At 45.9% G+C, this 21,417-nt stretch overlaps 1 protein-coding gene across 1 annotated transcript; it reads left to right on the forward strand.

Annotated features, from left to right (window-relative positions):
- Positions 1-1,023: 1,023 nt before the first annotated feature.
- polr2a (RNA polymerase II subunit A) lies at positions 1,024-20,301 on the forward strand. Its single transcript, XM_083640415.1, has 29 exons — positions 1,024-1,335; positions 2,074-2,206; positions 2,303-2,439; positions 2,586-2,762; positions 4,081-4,362; positions 5,694-5,855; positions 6,880-7,100; positions 7,223-7,355; positions 7,482-7,606; positions 8,152-8,362; positions 8,499-8,708; positions 9,771-9,939; positions 10,269-10,363; positions 10,536-10,739; positions 11,683-11,905; positions 12,613-12,796; positions 13,023-13,194; positions 13,362-13,467; positions 14,277-14,482; positions 15,278-15,541; positions 15,706-15,913; positions 16,005-16,105; positions 16,216-16,320; positions 16,480-16,662; positions 16,755-16,958; positions 17,039-17,225; positions 17,351-17,464; positions 17,545-17,694; positions 17,855-20,301. The coding sequence occupies exons 1-29, from the start codon at positions 1,249-1,251 to the stop codon at positions 19,003-19,005; spliced, it is 5,904 nt and encodes a 1,967-aa protein (XP_083496541.1). The 5' UTR covers positions 1,024-1,248; the 3' UTR covers positions 19,006-20,301.
- The last annotated feature ends 1,116 nt before the right edge of the window (positions 20,302-21,417 follow it).

Consider the following 21,417-nt stretch of genomic DNA (forward strand, 5'->3'; position numbering starts at 1 on the left):
ACTTACCGCCAAAGACTCGGGGCTTATTCGGGACTACATTTGTGGCCTACAGTAAAGATTTGGATTTTAACAAAAAACTATCCAAAGAGAACTAACAATGGTGAAATATATTCTCATTTAAGTCACATCCATACCACCTATACATCAATTAGTCTAAAACATTACACACAAACGCCAATTTAACAGCTTAGGCTTCCCCCGGACTTTCCTGAAGAAGGCACCGGAGATGTAGTCCACCGACGGGCCACGAGTCGCAGGCGAGTACGAGGATTGCGGCAAAGTCCCATACCTACAAAAATGCCGTTAGCGAAAATCCGAAATTTCTGCAAATATCGAAAAGCGCTCGAAAAATAATGTAGAGGAACAGAGTTCAAGTTGAAAATATTGTGAAAAGCGGTATTTTTCTTGTGTTTCGTCGAAGGTCTTTGGAGGCCTCAACTCTGAGCTTCTTTTCTTAGAGTCCAGGCTGATCCAGAGCGAGACGAACGGGAGAACACAGATTTTTTTTATTTTTGCTCTGAGGGAAGAAACTCACATCGGCCACGTTCGGGAAACATCGGAAACAGGGCGGGTTTTCCATAAATTATTCCAGAAGTTTTATATCTTTGTAGCTATTGGTCTGCCGTTCTCTTCTACTAAATATTAATACGAAAATACACGAATCACGAGGAACTAAATTGAATATGCATATTTTACAACCAGAAATTGCATAGTGCCGCCCACTGACTTTTAATATACCCAATGGGGACGAGTTCAGCTCATATCAACGCCCTCCTTCAGTTTTAATTTGTAGGAAACCCTTTACGTTCTCTGCCATTGGCTGTACGTGTGATAAAATCCATTATTCATAAGGCTGTCTTGTATAGCCAATAAGCGTTTTACTATACAGATCCATGCCCCACCTCCCGAGTATTCAGCCCCTGTCTTTTGGAGTGGGCAACCCCATAGCAGGCATTCGCTCTATATAAACAGCCGTTGGACTCTTTCTCGCTCATAAGCGCTGAGAGCGCACCACAGTGTAGAACAGAAAAAGGGAAGGGGCAGCCATTAGTCAGAATAGTTGGGACCAAAAGGAAAATAAATAGGTTCTTAGGGCAGCGAACAGCAACGGTCCTTGGGATATCGCCTTCGGAGACATTCCGGTCACCGTTGGCGGCCTGGCCAGAGCCCCGGCGACATTTTAAAGGCTGTTCCTTCTCACAAAGCGGCGTGCCGAGGGAGGACGCGTCTCTTTGAATACTAGACAGGATGCACGGACCGCCCTCCGGCGACAGCGCATGCCCATTGCGCCTCATCAGGAGAGTGCAATTCGGCATCATCAGCCCAGATGAGCTTGTAGGTTTTCTTTTGGGGGACTGGGGGTTTATTCATTCTCTGAACGTTCACACATTAGTCGTACTCTTTCATGAATAATCTTGTAGTTTAGCATTGATGGCAGAGACATGGTTCTGTTTACAAAGGGAAATGCTTGCAGTTAGCCTAGCCTAGCTAGCTATGTGAAGCTGGTGGAGCTTGAGCTAACTAGCAAGGGCATGTTGCAGGAAGTTTTGACAAACTTTAAGCACACTGTTAACGAAACTGATCCAGGCTATCACATGAATTAAACCCCCTTTTAATATGGACAATGTAACATACTGACCTATAAACAAGTACATTTTATGGCTACATTTATGCAATACGCACATAGCTTTACAGGTCTTATTGATTTTCCTCTGAAGATGTATTCACACACTGGTCTGTTCCCTTATTATGCAATAAATAAATCATAATAAAAGGTAACTTCAATGAAGTCAGTGATATGCATGTTTTCTTTAAATCAAGATTATTAGTTTTGAAAATTTACTTTGACATAAAGACACAACACTTGATTAAGCAAATTCTGTTTGGGGTGGTTTTCATGGTTTTATCAGTGATGATGTATTTGATTTTAGCCACATGTACACAAACTTGTTATCATTCTTAGCAACTTCAAAGCTGTTTTAGGAAGTGGATTTTCTAGCATTGGTGATGGATGATGAACTACTGTAGGTTGGAGTATTATTTAATTTATACACATGGTGGCTATCTCTCTAGAAACGGATGTCCGTCACAGAGGGGGGAATCAAATACCCCGAAACCACAGAAGGGGGGCGTCCTAAACTTGGTGGCCTTATGGACCCCAGGCAAGGGGTCATAGAACGATCTGGAAGGTGTCAGACATGTGCAGGTACACAGTGTTATGTTAGCATTTCCTGCTAAAATATATAAATTATTTGACCACTCTATCTTCGTCCCATTATTAACACAGCTTTTCTTCCTACAGGCAACATGACAGAATGCCCCGGCCACTTCGGGCACATAGAGCTGGCAAAGCCGGTGTTTCATGTCGGCTTCATAACGAAGATTATGAAGGTTCTTCGATGCGTCTGCTTCTTTTGCTCCAAGCTATTAGTGGATTCGGTTAGTATGTGCACCGTATTGCTTTCACCCAAACAATAAAGCATGAAAACCTGTTGATATTTTTTACCTTGGAAGGATGACTTCAATTGTGTTCAGAAGCTTTGCAGTTTTGATGCTGATGTTGCTCCTATTGCTGTCTCTTGTAGAATAATCCCAAGATCAAAGACATCCTGATTAAATCAAAAGGCCAGCCCAGAAAGCGTCTGACACACGTGTACGAGTTGTGCAAAGGCAAAAACATCTGTGAAGGAGGGGAGGAGATGGACAACAAATTTGGAGTGGAACAGCACGAGGCTGACTCGGAGGACATCAGCAAGGAGAAGGTATTTGGGCGGGATGAGTAGTTGGTTACTTGTTCAAAAGGTCAGCATTAGGGCCTACATAGTACATAATCCCTTGAGCACCCCTGTGTGGACAAACAAGATACGTGTCCATGAGACTGTAAATCCACTATTGCCGCTATTTCATGCAGGATTAAATTCATGACCTTTGTTAAATTGATGTACTCTGTAATTCTTGTGTATCTCATTTGATGTGGTTTATGTGTGGATTAGCTAATTCATGCTACAGCTAAAGGGCCTTCGTGCTGCAATTTCATAATCCACAATTGCTTTCTGTTTGCTTAATGTTACCGTTATTCAGAGATGCAAACTAGTCATCTTTTTCATCCTAAAATAGGACATCTGTTCTAAAATAGGTATCTGTCACCTTTTTCACTACCCATGACTTTGCATCCCTGGTTATTGATATTTGTTTAATCAACAAACTTTTTAATAAACTTTATTAAAAAGGATCCCCATTAGCTGACGCCTAGACCAGGGTTTCTCAGCTGGTTGGTCAGGACCCAAGGGTGGGTCGCAGGGCCGTTTTGAGTGGGTCGCGGTCTCGCGGACCCCCTTGGGTGAAAAAAGAAATACAAAAAATCAAATGCTGTGCTTTTATTTTGAAGGACATACCATGAAGCAGCGCATGTCCTACTATGGCAAAGGCATTGCCCACCCTACCCAGCCTCTGATTGGCTTACCCTGGTATTTTGCCCTAACCAAAAAAGCCCCATTATGTACGTAGTTTTTCTGTTTTGGGGAAGCTGACAGTTACAGATGCTACACTTCCCTGTTTGTCGGTTCAGATATCAGCCTTATTTCACAGCTTCTGCTTGTACTTTCTACTTTGTTAACCTCTCTCTGCTGCAGTGTTTATGGGCCTAAATGATTTGCTGGGGGGGGAAGCGGGGAATAGCTGCAAATATCCCCAAATGTTATCTCGACTTGTTTAAGTGAAATAACTCAGATTTTTGAACCTTGATAAGCATCACCAGTTCAACTTGGTTTACTGCACTATTTTTTGTGAAATAAATTTGAGTGGTATAAAAAGAAAATACGAAATTTGGGTCGCGGCCTATGACTAAGAAAAATGGAGGTCCTGAGGCTAGACCTGTTGAGAACCACTGGCCTAGACGACAGCTAGTCTTCCTGGGGTCCAAGACAACAATACACATGACACTCAATAAAATCCGTCACACTACTGCTGTCACGGGCATGACGCAGCCCCACTCCTCATCCAACACGTTAACTCTCTTACAATCGTTCTATCCCCTCTCCCAATTTTTCTTTCTCCCCTCTCTCTCTCTGTGACTCCCAGGGCCACGGCGGTTGCGGGCGCTACCAGCCACGTATCAGACGCTCTGGCTTGGAGCTGTATGCCGAGTGGAAGCACGTTAACGAGGACTCGCAGGAGAAGAAGATCCTGCTGAGCCCCGAGCGCGTGCACGAGATCTTTAAGCGCATCTCGGACGAGGAAGACGTCATCCTGGGCATGGACCCCAAGTTCGCCCGGCCCGAATGGATGATTGTGACCGTGTTGCCGGTGCCTCCCCTGGCTGTCAGGCCTGCCGTCGTCATGCAGGGCTCCGCTCGCAACCAGGTGAGGCAACGTGATCGCACACCGAATTTAATGTTGACTTGTCACAGGGGCTGGGAATCACACGTTTCATCACGATACATCATATTGATTCTTTGGACCACGATACGATATTTTGCTGATATCAGAAAGTCTGCCACGATACGATTTTGATTCAATCAAATTCAGGGGCCTATGATCAATATGAGACGATATCATATGCCCGTTTAAACACAATCAGTTACATTTATATCAACTCGCAAAAAAGCAATTAAGATATGATTTGACAATTTCATTTCTGAGCTCTTCCATACCTTTAAATGTTTTTTCCCCCTTTTTAATACAAATTATAAAAATAGACCTGTTGTTCACTACAAACCCTCTCACCTGTAGTGCTATTTATCCATCTATATCGTTTTGTGTTAGTTGCCTGAGTTTTGGAGTTATCGGCCCCAGAGTTTCTGCCTTCTCTCCAATACAATGGAACTGGATGGCACTCGGCTTGTGGTGCTCACAGTGCCAAAGAAATACATTTGAAAAACTCAACAGCAATGTCTCTTTCCAGAAATCATGACCCCGGTACTTACCTTGTTATGCGCAGTTTCATGGAGGAACTATTTTCTTTTGACCGAACTACAGCCCCTAGCTGCTAGCTAGTTCCTACATGAGACTGCAAAAGAAAATAGTTCCTACATGAAACTGCTCACAACAAAGTCTGTACATTATTTTGAGTAACCGGGTCATGATTTCTGGAAAGAGACAATGCTGTTGAGTTTTTCAAATGTATTTTTTTGGTGCTTCGAGCAATACAAGCTGAGTGCCATCCAGTTGAAGAGAAGGCAGACATCTCTGCGGCCGATATCGCCAAAACTCAGGCAACTATCCCAAAACGATATAGGTGGATAAATAGCACTACAGGTGAGAGGAAAAATATGTATTTTGGATTTAGGGTGAGCTGTCCCTTTAAGTGCAAATTCTTTTTTTATTGGTTAACTTAACGAGCCCTTGATGACCTTTCAATTATGAACATAAGCCACCCACCATTAGCCTGGGTAAACCCAGCCTCCACGTGACCTCTATCTATGCGCTATCAGTGACTGATAGTGCATAGATAGTCACGTGGAGGCTGGGTTTACCCAGGCTAATCCACCATCACCTTGGATTTACAAGGTGTACGACGATATATATAAATGTTTTCACTTTGCATCGATACACAATGCGATATTGATGATCGATGTGTATCGTCCCACCCCTACTTGTCACCTTGCTCTGTCTTTTAAGTTGTGTAAAAATGGCACGTGTAGCTAGACGAACAGCGCCGGCTAAAGCAATGACCAATCACTTCTGTTTCAAAGGATGACTTGACCCACAAACTGGCCGACATCGTCAAGATCAACAACCAGCTCAGAAGAAACGAGCAGAGCGGTGCGGCGGCTCACGTCATCGCAGAGGACGTCAAGCTGCTTCAGTTTCATGTGGCAACAATGATCGATAATGAACTGCCAGGCCTGCCCAGGGTATGCATGCATTTCATAACGCCTCCAAGAGACAATAGAATAGAAACAGAAATGTGTACTGCTCAACCAGGGTAGGAAATTAGCGGGGGGGCTCGGGGCAAAACGCCCCTAAAAAAAATCTAGAATTGCCCTTGGAATTGGGGTGACGGGGGCTTTTAAATGCCCCCATAAAATAAAGAATTTCATACTTTCTGTATTTTAACATTATTCGTATTTGCAAAGCGTGACTCGAAAATGGCCAGCTAGGCATCCGTACAACCCCCGCCCCTCCTCCTACTAGCGTTATTTACTGTACCTCAGCGACAGGCAGCACAAGCTAGCTGGCCAGCATGTTTTTGCCAAGTACATTAGTAACATGCCAGACAATCAACAGTGTTGTTGAGACAGCAAATGGGCATCTTTTAACTGTGATTGTTTATGAACTTTTACAAATAAAATATGCTTGGATAAGAGTCATTGATTGGTCTGTCATGCTACATAGGTGCAGCTAAGGGCCCAGCTGCACAAAGTACCGTAGGTTAAGATTTCACTTAGAGTCAGAGTTAAGGTGTCCATAAAATGGAATCGGCTGCACAAAAATCTTAAATCTTCTCTATAACGTTAAACATTTTAAGGAAAACATAAGCACAACATTTAAGGGTGTTTTGTGCAGCCAATTCTGTTGTATGGACACCATAACTCTGTCTCTAAGGGAAATCTTAACCTAAGGTGCTTTGTGCAACTGGGCCAACGTATCTCCCAACATTTGATAAAATGGCCCCGGAAATTATCCAAAAATGCCCCCAAAATATATTTTACAGGGGCAAAAATGGCCCTGGTTTAAAAAAGTTCATTTCCAGCTCAACACAAAAACCAGCATCGGATTTGGACTTGCCAACTTAAATTAATATAATGTGATTTGAAATGTATGTCCTGGGATCACTAATATCGGGTTTAGTTTCTTTCAGATGAATTTATATATTAAACTGTTGTGCACATTATTTTTTTATTGTCCTTGAATGCCAATGAATTCTTTTCTCTCCAGGCAATGCAAAAGTCTGGCCGCCCCCTCAAATCCCTCAAACAGCGTCTAAAGGGGAAGGAGGGGCGAGTCAGAGGAAATCTGATGGGGAAGCGTGTGGACTTCTCCGCCCGAACTGTCATCACCCCTGACCCAATGCTGCAGATCGATCAAGTGGGCGTGCCACGATCTATCGCAGCCAACATGACCTTCCCCGAAATTGTCACACCCTTTAATATTGACAGGTATGTCAAATGACTTTGCTCCGGCTGACTAAGCCTCGTTGAGTTTGTAGCACGTTGTCTGCAGTATACTGCATCACGTGTTTATCGGATGTGATATCAATGGATTCTGCTGAACCTCCCAGATTGCAAGAGCTGGTGCGAAGAGGCAACAGCCAGTACCCAGGAGCCAAATATATCATCCGTGACAATGGAGACAGAATTGACCTGCGGTTCCACCCCAAACCAAGTGACCTTCATCTGCAGATTGGCTACAAGGCAAGATCACAGTCATCATTGAATTAGCCGTAGGGTCAAGGTGTATCAGGAAAAATATATTACATTGAATCACATGAATCACAGTGCTTTTTTGGTCTGAGTATTCTTTATTCTTTCTCCCCATAGGTGGAAAGACATATGTGTGATGGTGACATCATCATCTTCAATCGACAGCCCACACTACATAAAATGTCCATGATGGGGCACAGGGTCCGGATCCTGCCCTGGTCCACCTTCAGACTCAACCTCAGGTACCAGAATAAGACCAGTCCTCACTAGCTGTTTGAAACTTGTTTCATATAAATTGGCTGTTACATGCCAGACTTATCTTTTAATAGAGAAATAATAATTACTCACATTCTGTCAAATGACTCCCGATTGGACTTTACTAGGCATCTCGTGCGCTCATTTCCTAGGCTCGCCCGCTGTGCGGGCTCGCTAGTTCGGCCGCTGCGTGGCCTCACCCTCATTGTGACATCACTGATGATGTCATAGACATTGTGACATCATCATCTATGACATCATCAGTGCTGTCATTTGACTATGACATCATCAGCAATTGCGGTTTTTGGTCAATAATGATGTCACAATGCCTATGACATCATCAGTGCCTATGACAGCATCAGTGATCTCATAAGATGATTTTGATCATCACTGATGATAGACATTGTGACATCATCAGTGGGACAAAAATACAAACAAACGGAGCCCACTTGCTCCCTTTATGATATGATGACGATGATATGTTATTATGTAGAGTAGCTGTATAACACCCATCCTCCTCATCTCCCCCCAGTGTGACGACCCCGTACAACGCCGACTTTGACGGGGATGAGATGAACCTCCACCTGCCGCAGTCCCTTGAGACGAAGGCAGAGATCCAGGAGTTGGCCATGGTGCCGCGTATGATTGTCACACCCCAGTCCAACAGGCCCGTCATGGGAATTGTGCAGGACACTCTCACAGCTGTGCGCAAGTTCACGAAAAGGGACGTTTTCTTAGAGCGGGTAAGGAGGCTTTTAAGTGGTCTACGTCTGCTTGTCAGATATTTTAACGTTGAGCACTCACAAAATGTGCTGTCAAGTATTGCTCTCGCTTGAAAAAAGAGAATTGATTCTCAGTTCATCTTCCTTCCTCACGCAGGGTGAGGTGATGAACCTGCTGATGTTCCTCTCCACGTGGGACGGCAAAGTGCCCCAGCCGGCCATCATCAAGCCTCGGCCCCTGTGGACAGGCAAGCAGATCTTCAGCCTCATCATTCCCGGACACATCAACGTGATCCGAACGCACAGCACCCACCCCGACGAGGAGGACAGCGGGCCATACAAACACATCTCACCTGGTGACACCAAGGTACGGAGGAGGCCTGATCGGCATACTGCTGCAGTTAACTTAACATAACATTAACATTAACATTAACATTAACTTAACATAGATATTGAAAACCATATCTTGATTATAGTTGATCATTCATCTACTGTTGGAATGTAAGAGCAGGATCCACTATTGACTCTCTGGCAGCCATTTTGTCTCATAAAACTAAGGGGGGTGGGACCAGTTCTAACACAAACAGAAGACTATTCAAGCCAACGCCCTCAAAGATTAAACGTGCACATATACTGTAAGGTTGTGGAATGGTGAACTAATGTTATTGTAGTTAACTAAAACTAAACGTAAAAACTAAAAGGCGTGAAGAAAATTATTTAGTGTACTTACAAAACTAGCTAAAATAAAATTATACAGAAAATGTCTTTAGTTTTAAACAATTAGAAATCAAAGCAAACCCCCCTCTGGAAACGAACCTAAACTGAATTGAAAACAAAAATTAAAAAATGAGATAAAAATAAAAACTAATGAAAACTACAAATAGAATAACTGCAGTGAACATGGCTAGACAATGTTAGCAGTTTAGTCAGTGCTTTTAGAGTGGATCACTGTTGAGGATTTCTTGAACTCACTTGAAATACGTTGCCTAAAAAAGTGTGCATACAGTCACTTATTGTTCCACAGCCTATGTACACGTTATTTATCTTTTGGGATTGTTAGCTTGAATAATTTTGTTGCATCACTCTGTCATGAAGATGAATTGTCAGCCCCATCACACCAATGAATGAAAATCAAAGGTCGTTTCAGGAGCGTCCTGTTCACATTCACACCTGGAAGCTGACCAGTGTACAACCACAGTCTGATCTGCTGGCCACTGATCAGCTCCACTGGAGCGGTTGGGGTTAAGGGCCTTGCTCAAGGGCACCGCAGTGGTGGTAATGAGGGAGGGGCAAGCACTGCTTTTTCACTTTCCCCACCCAGATTTATCCTGCCGGTCCAGGGATTGAACCGGCGACCTTCCGGACACAAGCTCGCTCCTCTGACCATTAAGCCACCACTGCCCTAATAACGTCCAACTCTTTGCCATAGGTCATAGTGGAGAATGGTGAGCTAATCATGGGAATCCTCTGTAAGAAGAGTCTCGGTACGTCGGCCGGCTCCTTGGTCCACATCTCCTACTTGGAGATGGGCCACGACATCACCAGACTCTTCTACTCCAACATCCAGACTGTGGTCAACAACTGGCTGCTCATAGAAGGTAAGGAATCAGTGGAAGTAAGAAACATTAACATCCAAAATGAGAGATGCACCATTTTGAAAAAGGACCGATTAGTAAATTATTAGTACCGTAAATCAAACATTAAACAAGTTCTGGTGCTTTTGTAAACGTAAGGTAACTTACATCCTTGGTTGAAAACAACTAATAGCACTTTGACAGTCTGTATCCTCCCTATTTAGTGGTATTGAATAATTAATTAATAATGATCTTCATGAAAAATAGATATATAGTATTTTTGCAGTGAGTCCTTGATATGATTACACGCTTTCTGATATCCTACTTTACAATATTGTTCCCTTTTTGTCCAGGTCACTCCATTGGTATTGGTGACTCCATTGCTGATGCAAAGACATACCTTGACATTCAGAATACCATCAAGAAAGCCAAACAGGATGTGATAGAAGTAAGAACATACTCATCGCCAAGATCTTTAAAGCTCCACAGAATTACGAGCATTTTAGTCTTTTCAAAAACAATTTCACCTGCGATTGCATTGGAAATAAACAAAGTATAGAGACTGGGTTATACTTATGTTAAAAAATCTCCATTCACCTTTTGATCGTGTGGTGCACCAGGTCATTGAGAAAGCCCACAACAACGAATTGGAGCCGACCCCTGGTAACACACTAAGACAGACCTTTGAGAACCAGGTCAACCGCATCCTGAACGACGCCCGAGACAAGACGGGATCCTCCGCTCAGAAGTCTCTGTCTGAGTACAACAACTTCAAGTCCATGGTGGTGGCTGGTTCCAAGGGCTCCAAGATTAACATCTCACAGGTAAGAAAACAGACACACACACACACACTTGTACTCCATAGAGAGAATCACAGCTATCCATTACCTTACATTGTTTGATTTACAATAATGTCACCATCCAGCATCAGCCCCGAAGTGATGCAGGTAGAGCAGAGCCGTGTATATAGAAGAGTCGCGACATCTCCGTTCACTCCAATGGACCAGTTTTCTACTCTCAAGGGTTCCAGGAAGTAAGGTCCTGGATTAAGCAGCACTGTCGAGTTGCAGCAAAATGGACAGTTTGTGTTGTACTTTGAAAGTTTTTTTTTTTCTTGAATCAAATTGTACTTGATCAGCTTTATTTTAGTATTCAAAAGTAGCGCGAGACCCTTTCCTGGCTGTTCATTGGCTAATGAGTCACGCATTTTGGTCCTCCGCTGATGCCACTCCTTGATTTTATTTTATTTTATTAGACAGTATGCAATACATAAGTAAGAACAAAATGCTGCAGTGTCAGGGATAAAACGAAAAAGTCCAGGACTTATTTCCATCGTTGTCCCTGTTGTGTCGAGTGTCCCCTGTGGAGACAGGCATCTGGTAAAGTGCAATACAACACTAAAAATGGGTTAGGGTTAAAATGACAAAAGAAACATATACTATATCAATATCTAAAAGTGCTCAACTTCAATCAGAGCGGAAACAGTAAAAACAGACAATAATATCAGCAAAGCAACAACACGTCACATTACATCACAATTAGAAATGGCAGGTTATGCAGACAGGTTGCTAAAAAGCTGTTTCTTAACCTTTGTTTTAAAAGCCACCTTACTTTCTGTTTCTTTGATTGGGAGAGGCAGTTTGTTGCACTCCACAGCACCGGAATGGATAAAAGATTCTCTCTAGTAATTCATTAATAAACTAATTCCTTCTCTCTAGAGGACACTAAGGTAGAGATATAGAATTCACACCGTCTTCCCTCCTCCAGGTTATTGCTGTGGTGGGGCAACAGAACGTGGAGGGTAAGCGAATCCCCTTTGGCTTCAAGCACCGCACACTGCCTCACTTCATTAAGGATGACTACGGCCCTGAGAGCAGAGGCTTTGTGGAGAACTCCTACCTGGCCGGCCTGACGCCAACCGAGTTCTTCTTCCACGCCATGGGAGGCAGAGAGGGACTGATCGACACGGCTGTCAAGACTGCTGAGACCGGTAAGTCCAGGCAGCTGGATGGGGGGGAAAAGCAGGAGAGGAGGGAGTTGTGAATATTAGAACTTTGGTTCAGAAGCCGTACTCTCTTCCAATCCAAGAATGTGCTGTTTCTAATGAAGGCTCTGAATGTTCATCACATATGTCATCTTTGGTATCACTTACTGTACCGTACAACGCCTCTGTATCAGCGCAAACGTATCTGTTCTGATGTCAGCTCTCTGCGCGTCATAGCATCACATAAAAGTCTGTTACAATCTGTGTCTTCGAACAAAATGTCAATGCAGCCTTCATGCTGGGTGCATCTCTTTCTCTCGTGAGATAAACTGACAAAATATATTCAAGTAAGCTGAACCTCTGACTCAAGAACTTTGACTTTATTTAACACCAGAGAGTCTGGGTACATTATGGAAATATGTGGGGCTGTGTTTAGTGATTTTTTTTATTTATTTTTTTGCTCACTTGCCTCAAAGACCCAGAAGGCATTTAAAACAATTTGCCATCACACCTCCCTCAATCGCACTTAATCACAAAATGTGCAAACCTGGCAGATAGCTAGCAATGAATAGGATCTATCCCTGTCTCCCCTACTTTGTCCCCTCTCTACTTTCCGCTTGTCTGATTGATGCTACTGAAAGAAGGCAAGTGGACACTTCCGCGCACGAATGAAAAGGGGTTGGTTTCAAGAAGTGTTTCCTCCCCTCCACCAGGTTACATCCAGCGCCGTCTCATCAAGTCTATGGAGTCTGTGATGGTGAAGTACGACGCCACGGTGCGAAACTCCATCAACCAGGTGGTACAGCTGCGCTACGGCGAGGACGGCCTGGCCGGGGAGGCCGTGGAGTTCCAGAACATGGCCACGCTGAAGCCATCCAACAAGGCCTTCGAGAAGAAGTGAGAGACCGCTCGTATACACATCATCACAGGGATGTAGGAGTGGAAGAATCTCCATTATTCCACTCCTGCATCCCGTCGATCATACTAGTAGTGTGGCGTACCAAACATGGCTTCTAATTCAGTCCCATCTTGCCGGATTAGGTCGCCCTCATGTCGTGCACATGCCCTGTGTAAACGATCGTCAGTGGCTTAACTCTCTGATCCACTCGACTAATCTGTCCAGGTTTAAGTTCGACTGCAGCAGCGAGCGGGCGCTGAGGCGCACGCTGCAGGAGGACGTGGTGAAAGATGTGATGACCAACGCCAACGTGCAGAGCGTCCTGGAGAAGGAGTATGAAAAGATGAAGGACGACAGGGAGATCCTTCGGGCCATTTTCCCCACTGGGGACAGCAAGGTGTGTGTGGTCACTCCCGCGCACACACACACACACACACACACACACACACACACACACACTTGCTCTGAAACAGTTTCTTCAACGTACATTATATAAATGTACCGGTGCTAATGAAATTGCCCCAACTTGTTTAACCGGGATGCAATGTTCCTCCTCCCCTACAGGTGGTGCTGCCATGCAACCTGAACAGGATGATCTGGAATGCCCAGAAGATCTTCCGCATCAACATTCGCACCCCTACAGACCTCAATCCTCTACGAGTGGTTGAGGGTAAGTCAGAAAAAGAACGCCTTTTTAACCAAAGACCAATTTGTCGTCAGCCATTATAAATTCCCGTATATCTCAAATTGCCTGTCGATGCACATGGCAACCATTTCCCCGCCATATTATTAGTCCCAGGATTTTGTGGACAAATGATTGGCTGCAGGATTATAAGTGGGAGTGGTTGCCTGGCCTCAAGCGCTGCTTACGGCTATATAAAGCCGTCTGGCCACCGGTTATATAAAGAGTTGAGTGCAGAGAGGGAGCATCACAGTACAGTGGACCCAAATGTCCTGTGACCAGCTATCTTTGCATATATTTTACTGGAATAAAAGGCCTGCGTTGACATGAGGGGGGTTCTCATACCATAACAAATATAATGATAATAAAATAGAATATCAATATTGGGGGGAAAAGCATCAGTGTTTAGACCAGGGGTGGGCAATTATTTTTCATGGGGGGCCACATGAGAAACCCAGAGTGTTGCCGGGGGCCGAACAAATATTGTCATGCCGCAACCCAGGAACTTGACCAGCTCAAATGTTATAACAGAAGTGGAGTATTGGCCAGAATGACACGAACGTTTGGACACTTATTCAGCGGGTATCTTGCATGTTGCGTTCAGGTGCACTGTAAAAAAAAAAAAATGCGATTCCAGTGCGGGCCACACAGGTGGCGCTCGCGGGCCGCCAGTTGCCCAGGTCTGGTTTAGACTATGGAGGCCCACCATCTGTAACAGCCTGCAGTGGTCTGGATTTTGTTTCATGTAGATTCAGCCGTGTAAATCGCAATTGTTTGGTCTTTGTTTGGACCCGCAGGACTTCAGGATCTTAGTAAGAAGCTGGTGATTGTGAATGGTGAAGACCCCCTGAGCAAGCAGGCGCAGCAGAACGCCACACTGCTGTTCAACATCCACCTGCGCTCCACGCTCTGCTCCAAGCGCATGACGGAGGAGTTCCGCCTGTCCACAGAGGCCTTCGACTGGCTGCTAGGAGAGATCGAGACCAGGTTCAACCAGGCCATTGTAAGTTTTGCATATCGGCGCATGTGGTTTTAAGCCAGTGGTTCTCAATGTGGGGTCCGGGGACCACTAGGGGTCCTTGAGGGGATTCCAGGGGTCACCAGCAAATTGATTGTTTTTTGCTCTCTCTTTTTGCAACCTTTTTTTGACAGTTCAAAAATATACAACAGAAGACAAGTGATTACAAACAATAAAAAATAAAACAAAACAAGTCAATCCATACCAACCGCAAATTACATTAAAGTACAGAAATCCAAAAGAAAACAAATGCAAATTGACAAGCAAGTAATACATTAAAGGAAATAAAGGCAGCAATGAATTGTTCAACTTGACCATTATTTAATTTGCAAGAAATTAACACAATATACCCTTTTCACGGGGGCAATTTTGTGTTGAAAAGGCAGAATAAACATTGAGGGTTTCCAAATTCCAATAATGGAGTTTTGGAACCCTCATTAGTGTTTTGCTTGCACCTGTGTTTACCCTGCCTTTTCGACACAAAATGGCCCCCGTGAGAAGGGTTGTAGAAGAATGGCTGTTTTGATCAGAGTTACTGTTATCGCTCTACCTACAATAGAGAGAGTCATGGGCTTTTGGACAAAATCATATCCAACGATAAAAATATTCTCAGATTTGGGTCCTTGATATGAAAATGGCTGAGAATCATGGGTTTTTAAGTTTATGTGTGACATAAGCACTGCTGTTGTCGTAGACGGCATGGGGAAACAAAAGAATGACATGATGATTGCTCAACGCTGGAGCCACGTTCACCCCACGTTTCCCCCCTTCCGTTCCCAGACCCACCCGGGCGAGATGGTCGGGGCTCTGGCCGCTCAGTCGCTGGGAGAGCCCGCCACCCAGATGACCCTGAACACTTTCCACTACGCCGGCGTGTCGGCCAAGAACGTAACACTGGGCGTGCCGCGTCTCAAGGAGCTGATCAACATCTCCAAGAGGCCCAAGACGCCCTCGCTGACAGTCTTCCTGCTGGGCCAGGCGGCACGTGACGCCGAGAGGGCCAAAGACATCCTGTGTCGACTGGAGCACACCACCCTGCGCAAGGTGAGGCGCCAAACGGCCTTCAAATGATTAGAAGCCGACATAGAAGTTTGAAGACGCAAAATTGGCTCTGGTTCCATTCCCAATACGAGCACTCATCTAAACAAAAGCATTTTTACGCTAATTGGACAACAGTGACTAAAAAAGCAAACCCTCTTCTATCCTAGGTGACGGCCAACACTGCCATCTACTACGACCCGAACCCCCAGAGCACGGTGGTCACGGAGGACCAGGAGTGGGTGAACGTCTACTATGAGATGCCAGACTTTGATGTGACACGCATTTCACCCTGGCTGCTGCGCATCGAGCTCGACCGCAAGCACATGACCGATCGCAAGTTGACTATGGAACAGATTGCGGAGAAGATCAATGCAGGCGGGTTGCTCACACATATACTCTTATTCGGCGCTTTTGACAACAACTATGTGCTTGTCCCTAATGTCGGCATTGTTCCCCTTGCCCACAGGTTTTGGAGACGATCTGAACTGTATATTCAATGACGACAATGCCGAGAAGCTGGTTCTACGAATCAGGATCATGAACAGCGATGACAACAAGTTCCAAGAGGTAAGAGGATTAAGAGTATTGTAATATTTATTTAACACAATATAATCGAACACTATTACAAGAGTCAAGTTTCACATGGTCGCAAATTATCTTTTTTCTCCTTTGTCTAGGATGAGGAGGTGGTGGACAAAATGGATGACGATGTCTTCCTGAGGTGCATCGAGTCCAACATGCTGACAGACATGACATTACAAGGCATTGAACAGATCAGCAAGGTAATGGAGCGAATAAACACAGTGTATTAAGTTAAACCGCAATCCTAATATTCACCAGCAGTAGATTCTACATGGATGATTACTGATCTCAAATTCATAACCAATAATAATGGACACCGATATATATGACGAGTCAACGGTCAAACTCTTCTCCTCTAGGTGTACATGCACTTGCCCCAGACTGACAATAAGAAGAAGATTATCATCACGGAGGAGGGCGAGTTCAAAGCCTTGCAGGAGTGGATCCTCGAGACAGACGGAGTGGGCCTCATGAGGGTCCTCAGCGAGAAGGACGTCGACCCCGTCAGGACCACCTCCAACGACATTGTGGAGATCTTCACGGTACACGAGGCACACGCTCGCACACGAGAAAGATTTGAATCATGGCGGGGGGCGTTCCCTACTTCATTCGAGCTGCTCTTTCCTTCGTGTAGGTGCTGGGGATTGAGGCTGTGCGTAAGGCCCTGGAGCGGGAGTTGTACCACGTCATCTCCTTTGACGGCTCCTACGTCAACTACCGTCACTTGTCCCTGCTTTGTGACACCATGACATGCCGCGGCCACTTGATGGCCATCACACGTCACGGCATCAACCGGCAAGACACGGGACCCCTCATGAAGTGCTCCTTCGAGGAGACGGTGAGAAGATCAATCGGTTATAGAACGTCTTCAGTAGCCAGTCAAGGGAGCTTCTAATACATTTGCCTCGCCTCCTACAGGTGGATGTGTTGATGGAGGCGTCGTCCCACGCCGAATCTGACCCCATGAAGGGCGTGTCGGAGAACATCATGCTTGGCCAGCTGGCCCCGGCCGGGACCGGGTGCTTCGACCTTCTGCTGGATGCCGAGAAGTGCAAATACGGCATGGAGATCCCTACTAACATGCCTGGCATCAGCGTGGCTGGACGTAAGTGGGGAAATAATTGTCGCACGCCGTGGAAAATACCCTTCGTCCATGACACGGTGTAGTATTTTGTCTCTGGCAGTGTAGTAGAAGCAGTAGACTCAACTCTATTCTCATCCTTTTTGCAGCCACTGGAATGTTCTTTGGCACGGCACCGAGCCCCATGAGTGGCATGTCCCCCGCCATGACCCCGTGGAACACCGGAGCGACGCCGGCGTACGGCGCATGGTCCCCCAGTATTGGTGAGTACACACCTAGCTTCCAGTGGCTCCTCCTCTTCCATTGGGTTTCGTTCGCTGACTCGTTGTATTTTCTCCTCCAGGAAGCGGCATGACGCCCGGGGCGGCGGGTTTCTCGCCCAGTGCGGCATCCGACGCAAGTGGCTTCTCTCCAGGCTACTCCCCGGCCTGGTCTCCCACTCCTGGCTCTCCGGGATCTCCGGGTCCGGCCAGCCCCTACATCCCCTCTCCAGGTTAATAGACACTGTGTAAAAATGTCTCGCATGGTTTCATTTGGGGATGCAAGATGCTCATAATATGATGAAATACACTGAGTTTGTTCTTGTTATAACTGAAATGAGTTGATGTTGGACTCCTTTTTCTTTTCTAACATTTTTCTACTCTACTTTCCAGGTGGCGCCATGTCCCCCAACTACTCGCCCACCTCCCCGGCCTACGAGCCCCGTTCCCCCGGGGGCTACACCCCCCAGAGCCCAGGCTATTCCCCGACGTCACCCTCCTACTCTCCGACCTCTCCGTCTTACTCCCCCACCAGCCCCAACTACAGCCCGACCTCCCCCTCCTACTCTCCCACCTCGCCCAGCTACTCCCCTACCTCGCCCTCTTACTCGCCCACATCCCCGTCCTACTCGCCCACCTCTCCATCCTACTCCCCGACATCCCCGTCTTACTCTCCCACCTCCCCCTCCTACAGCCCCACCTCGCCCAGCTACAGCCCCACATCGCCCAGCTACAGCCCGACGTCTCCTAGCTACTCGCCCACCTCTCCTTCCTACTCCCCGACTTCCCCCTCTTACTCTCCCACCTCTCCATCCTATTCCCCCACCTCCCCCAGCTACTCCCCTACATCCCCCTCCTACTCGCCCACCAGCCCGAGCTACAGCCCCACTTCGCCCAACTACACCCCCACCTCCCCCAGCTACTCCCCAACGTCCCCCTCCTACTCTCCCACATCGCCCTCCTACTCTCCCACCTCGCCCAACTACACCCCCACGAGCCCCAACTACTCCCCCACCTCTCCCTCTTACTCCCCTACCTCTCCATCCTACTCGCCCTCCAGTCCCCGTTACACCCCGCAGTCGCCCACCTACACCCCCAGCTCGCCGTCCTACAGCCCCAGCTCCCCCTCCTACTCCCCCACCTCTCCCAAATACACCCCCACATCGCCGTCTTACAGCCCGAGCTCCCCGGAGTACACCCCCACCTCGCCCAAGTACTCGCCCACCTCCCCGAAGTACTCCCCGACGTCGCCAAAGTACTCGCCCACCTCTCCGACCTACTCCCCGACGACGCCCAAATACAGCCCTACCTCTCCCACCTACTCGCCCACCTCCCCCACCTACACCCCCACCAGCCCCAAATACTCCCCTACCTCCCCGACGTACTCCCCGACCTCGCCCAAGTACTCGCCCACGTCCCCTACCTACTCACCAACAAGTCCTAAAGGCTCCACTTACAGCCCAACCTCGCCGGGATACAGCCCCACTTCACCCACCTACAGCCCGGCCATCAGTCCCGACGACAGCGACGAGGAGAACAACTAATGCGCTACGAAGACGGGGAGGCAGCTGAGGAGAGGCCCCGCCCCCTACTGCCCCAAAAAACACCCCCCTCAACTCATGGTGGACAACCGAAGGATAACACCTTGAACCAGCTGGAGGCGGTGGTGCTTCTAGTTGCAGCTAAGCAAAGACACAGGGGTTCATTTCCAATTGTGAATTTTTATTTCAAGGAAACCCCTACTTTTGGGGCCTCTCTTTACCCCAGTCTTGACCATCTTACGGAGAGGGGGGCCCCTGACACACACACACACACACACACACACACACACACACAAAATACTACTATTGTATGTGATAGACTTGAACTGTTAGCCAGAAGGGAAAAAAGGCTGCCTTTTGAATTTACAATAGTTTGTTTTAAATTTTCACACGGGGTGTTGAAGCAGAATTGCAAAGGTAAAAGCTGAGAGGAACGAAAAGTAAAAAAAAGAAAAAAGAAAGTTAACTTACTATTCTGTGTGAAACGAATAGAGAAAATTTAAGAATTTAAATTTTTTGCTTTTCTCTTTTGTTTGCTTTTGGTAACTTTGTAAACCTGTTTGCAAGAGGCTCATGTTCAGGTACTGTGGATGAAGGGGCCGGGGACGGAGGGGAGTACGTTGATTTTTTTGCTCCACGCCTCAATTGACCCCAATTCTTCTCCCCAACAGTCCTAGTTTTGCCATGTTTGCTCGCACCAACAGTTGCACAAAAATGTTGCATGCCGTCATTTTTGAAGCTTCACACTGTAAATGCGTCGCTGGGTTGTGACTTTTCTAACGTTAAGTGAGAAAGGGCAAACGTTCAGTGCTCAGTTAGGTGTTTTTCAGTTGCATTCATGGGACACCAGAGGGCAACATTTGTCCTCCTGTTGGCCAGTCTAGCCTTTCAAGACGCAGTGGAACAGTTTCATCTTTTTTTTTTTTTTTTTTTTTTTTTTTATATAAGAGATTGTCCAAAGAAAGCACTTTTGGCCTCTCTATAATAAACCCCCCTACCCACTACATTAGTGTGAACCTTTTTGAATATGACATTTAATTATTTTCAAGGTGCTTTCACAGTTGACTAGGCCTAGTTTGATTGTTTTAGGGAACAGTGTCTGTGTCACAATGGAGCTTTCCCCCCCAACTTCCATTCCTTGTTCCATCGATCAGTGAAACAGGTGTTGACATGAGTCCCAAATTGATTGGACTAGCTGGGTCTCCTCCCTCTCCCCTCTTCATCCACAAGTGATCCTGATCGTTTCTGAAATCATCAGTGTTTGTTCTCTTTTTTTCTACCAGTGTATGTACCTGTGATTGGGGGAAATCTATGGGGCGGGGTGGGGGGGGGGGGGGGGTTGTGGGGGTGAAGTACTGGAGCTCACTGGGAGTCCTCGGGAGGTGAAACTTTCATTTTATGACAGATTACAGCCAGGACTTTTGGTTACGGTCTGAAAATGTTTTTGATGGAATATTTACTGCAAAATAGTCGTGAATTGAAGGGACAGACTCTTTTGGCCTTTGAGATATGCACAGGTTTGGTCATTGCACTTGAGTAAATATTGTGGTGGACTTCCATGAGCCCAAGACATTGTGAACTTGTCCACCGTTCTCGCATCCAATCCTCTTGTCTTAACCGTGCCGTCCAGTCAGTTCAGGATATGGGGACTCCCAGTTGAATGAATGTCTCAGAGTGTGTGTATGTGAGCGTGTGCGCATTTTGAGTTTTGAGTCAAAAGGGCGAGACAGGGTTTTGAGTTGGAAGAGACTTCACATGTCTGGGGAAACGAAGGTTTAAATTAAAGATTAAAGAATAAAATTGCCACTGTATCATTCTCTGTATCTTTGTTCTGTTTGTTTTTTGACTTGAAAAAATTAATAAAAGTTTTACTACATGTCTGTTTTTGTATTTGATGTCACTCAACAGCTGTTTGGTTAAAACCTCTTGCATCGTGACACGGGCGTTAACGTTTCTGATTTTTTGCTGTTCATCTGTCATCTTGTGCATCGAACCATGTCTTCCTTTTTCGGATCAGATCAACACAGCGGAAGTTATAGCCGTCTTTGTACAAAGACAAAGACAACATTTCAGATTATTTGGCTTTTTCAAATGGCTTTTTGGAAATCCGCCTAGGTATCTCCCTACAAAAACCACTGCCAAATACTCATGTTTTGGTATTTTCTTTGAGGTAGGTATCTAGGTAGGTATTCTAGGTATCTTCTTTGAGTTGGGATGTGGTAAGGCCTGTGGCTATGTCTCCATTGGGTTTCTAGCCATAAATACAACAACCACAGGTAACTGTTTACACTCTAAAAGTGTTTTTTATTCTATGCGAGAATCAACCACTGTGTTTGAGCTGGTGTTACTCATTTTGACACTTGGAACAGAAACTTCAAAGTCTTACCTTTCAGAAAAGGTCAGGCAGTTGTCTGT

The sequence above is a fragment of the Poromitra crassiceps genome (genome assembly GCF_964638095.1).
Source record: "Poromitra crassiceps genome assembly, chromosome: 7".
In the NCBI taxonomy this organism is placed as follows: Eukaryota; Metazoa; Chordata; class Actinopteri; order Beryciformes; family Melamphaidae; genus Poromitra; species Poromitra crassiceps.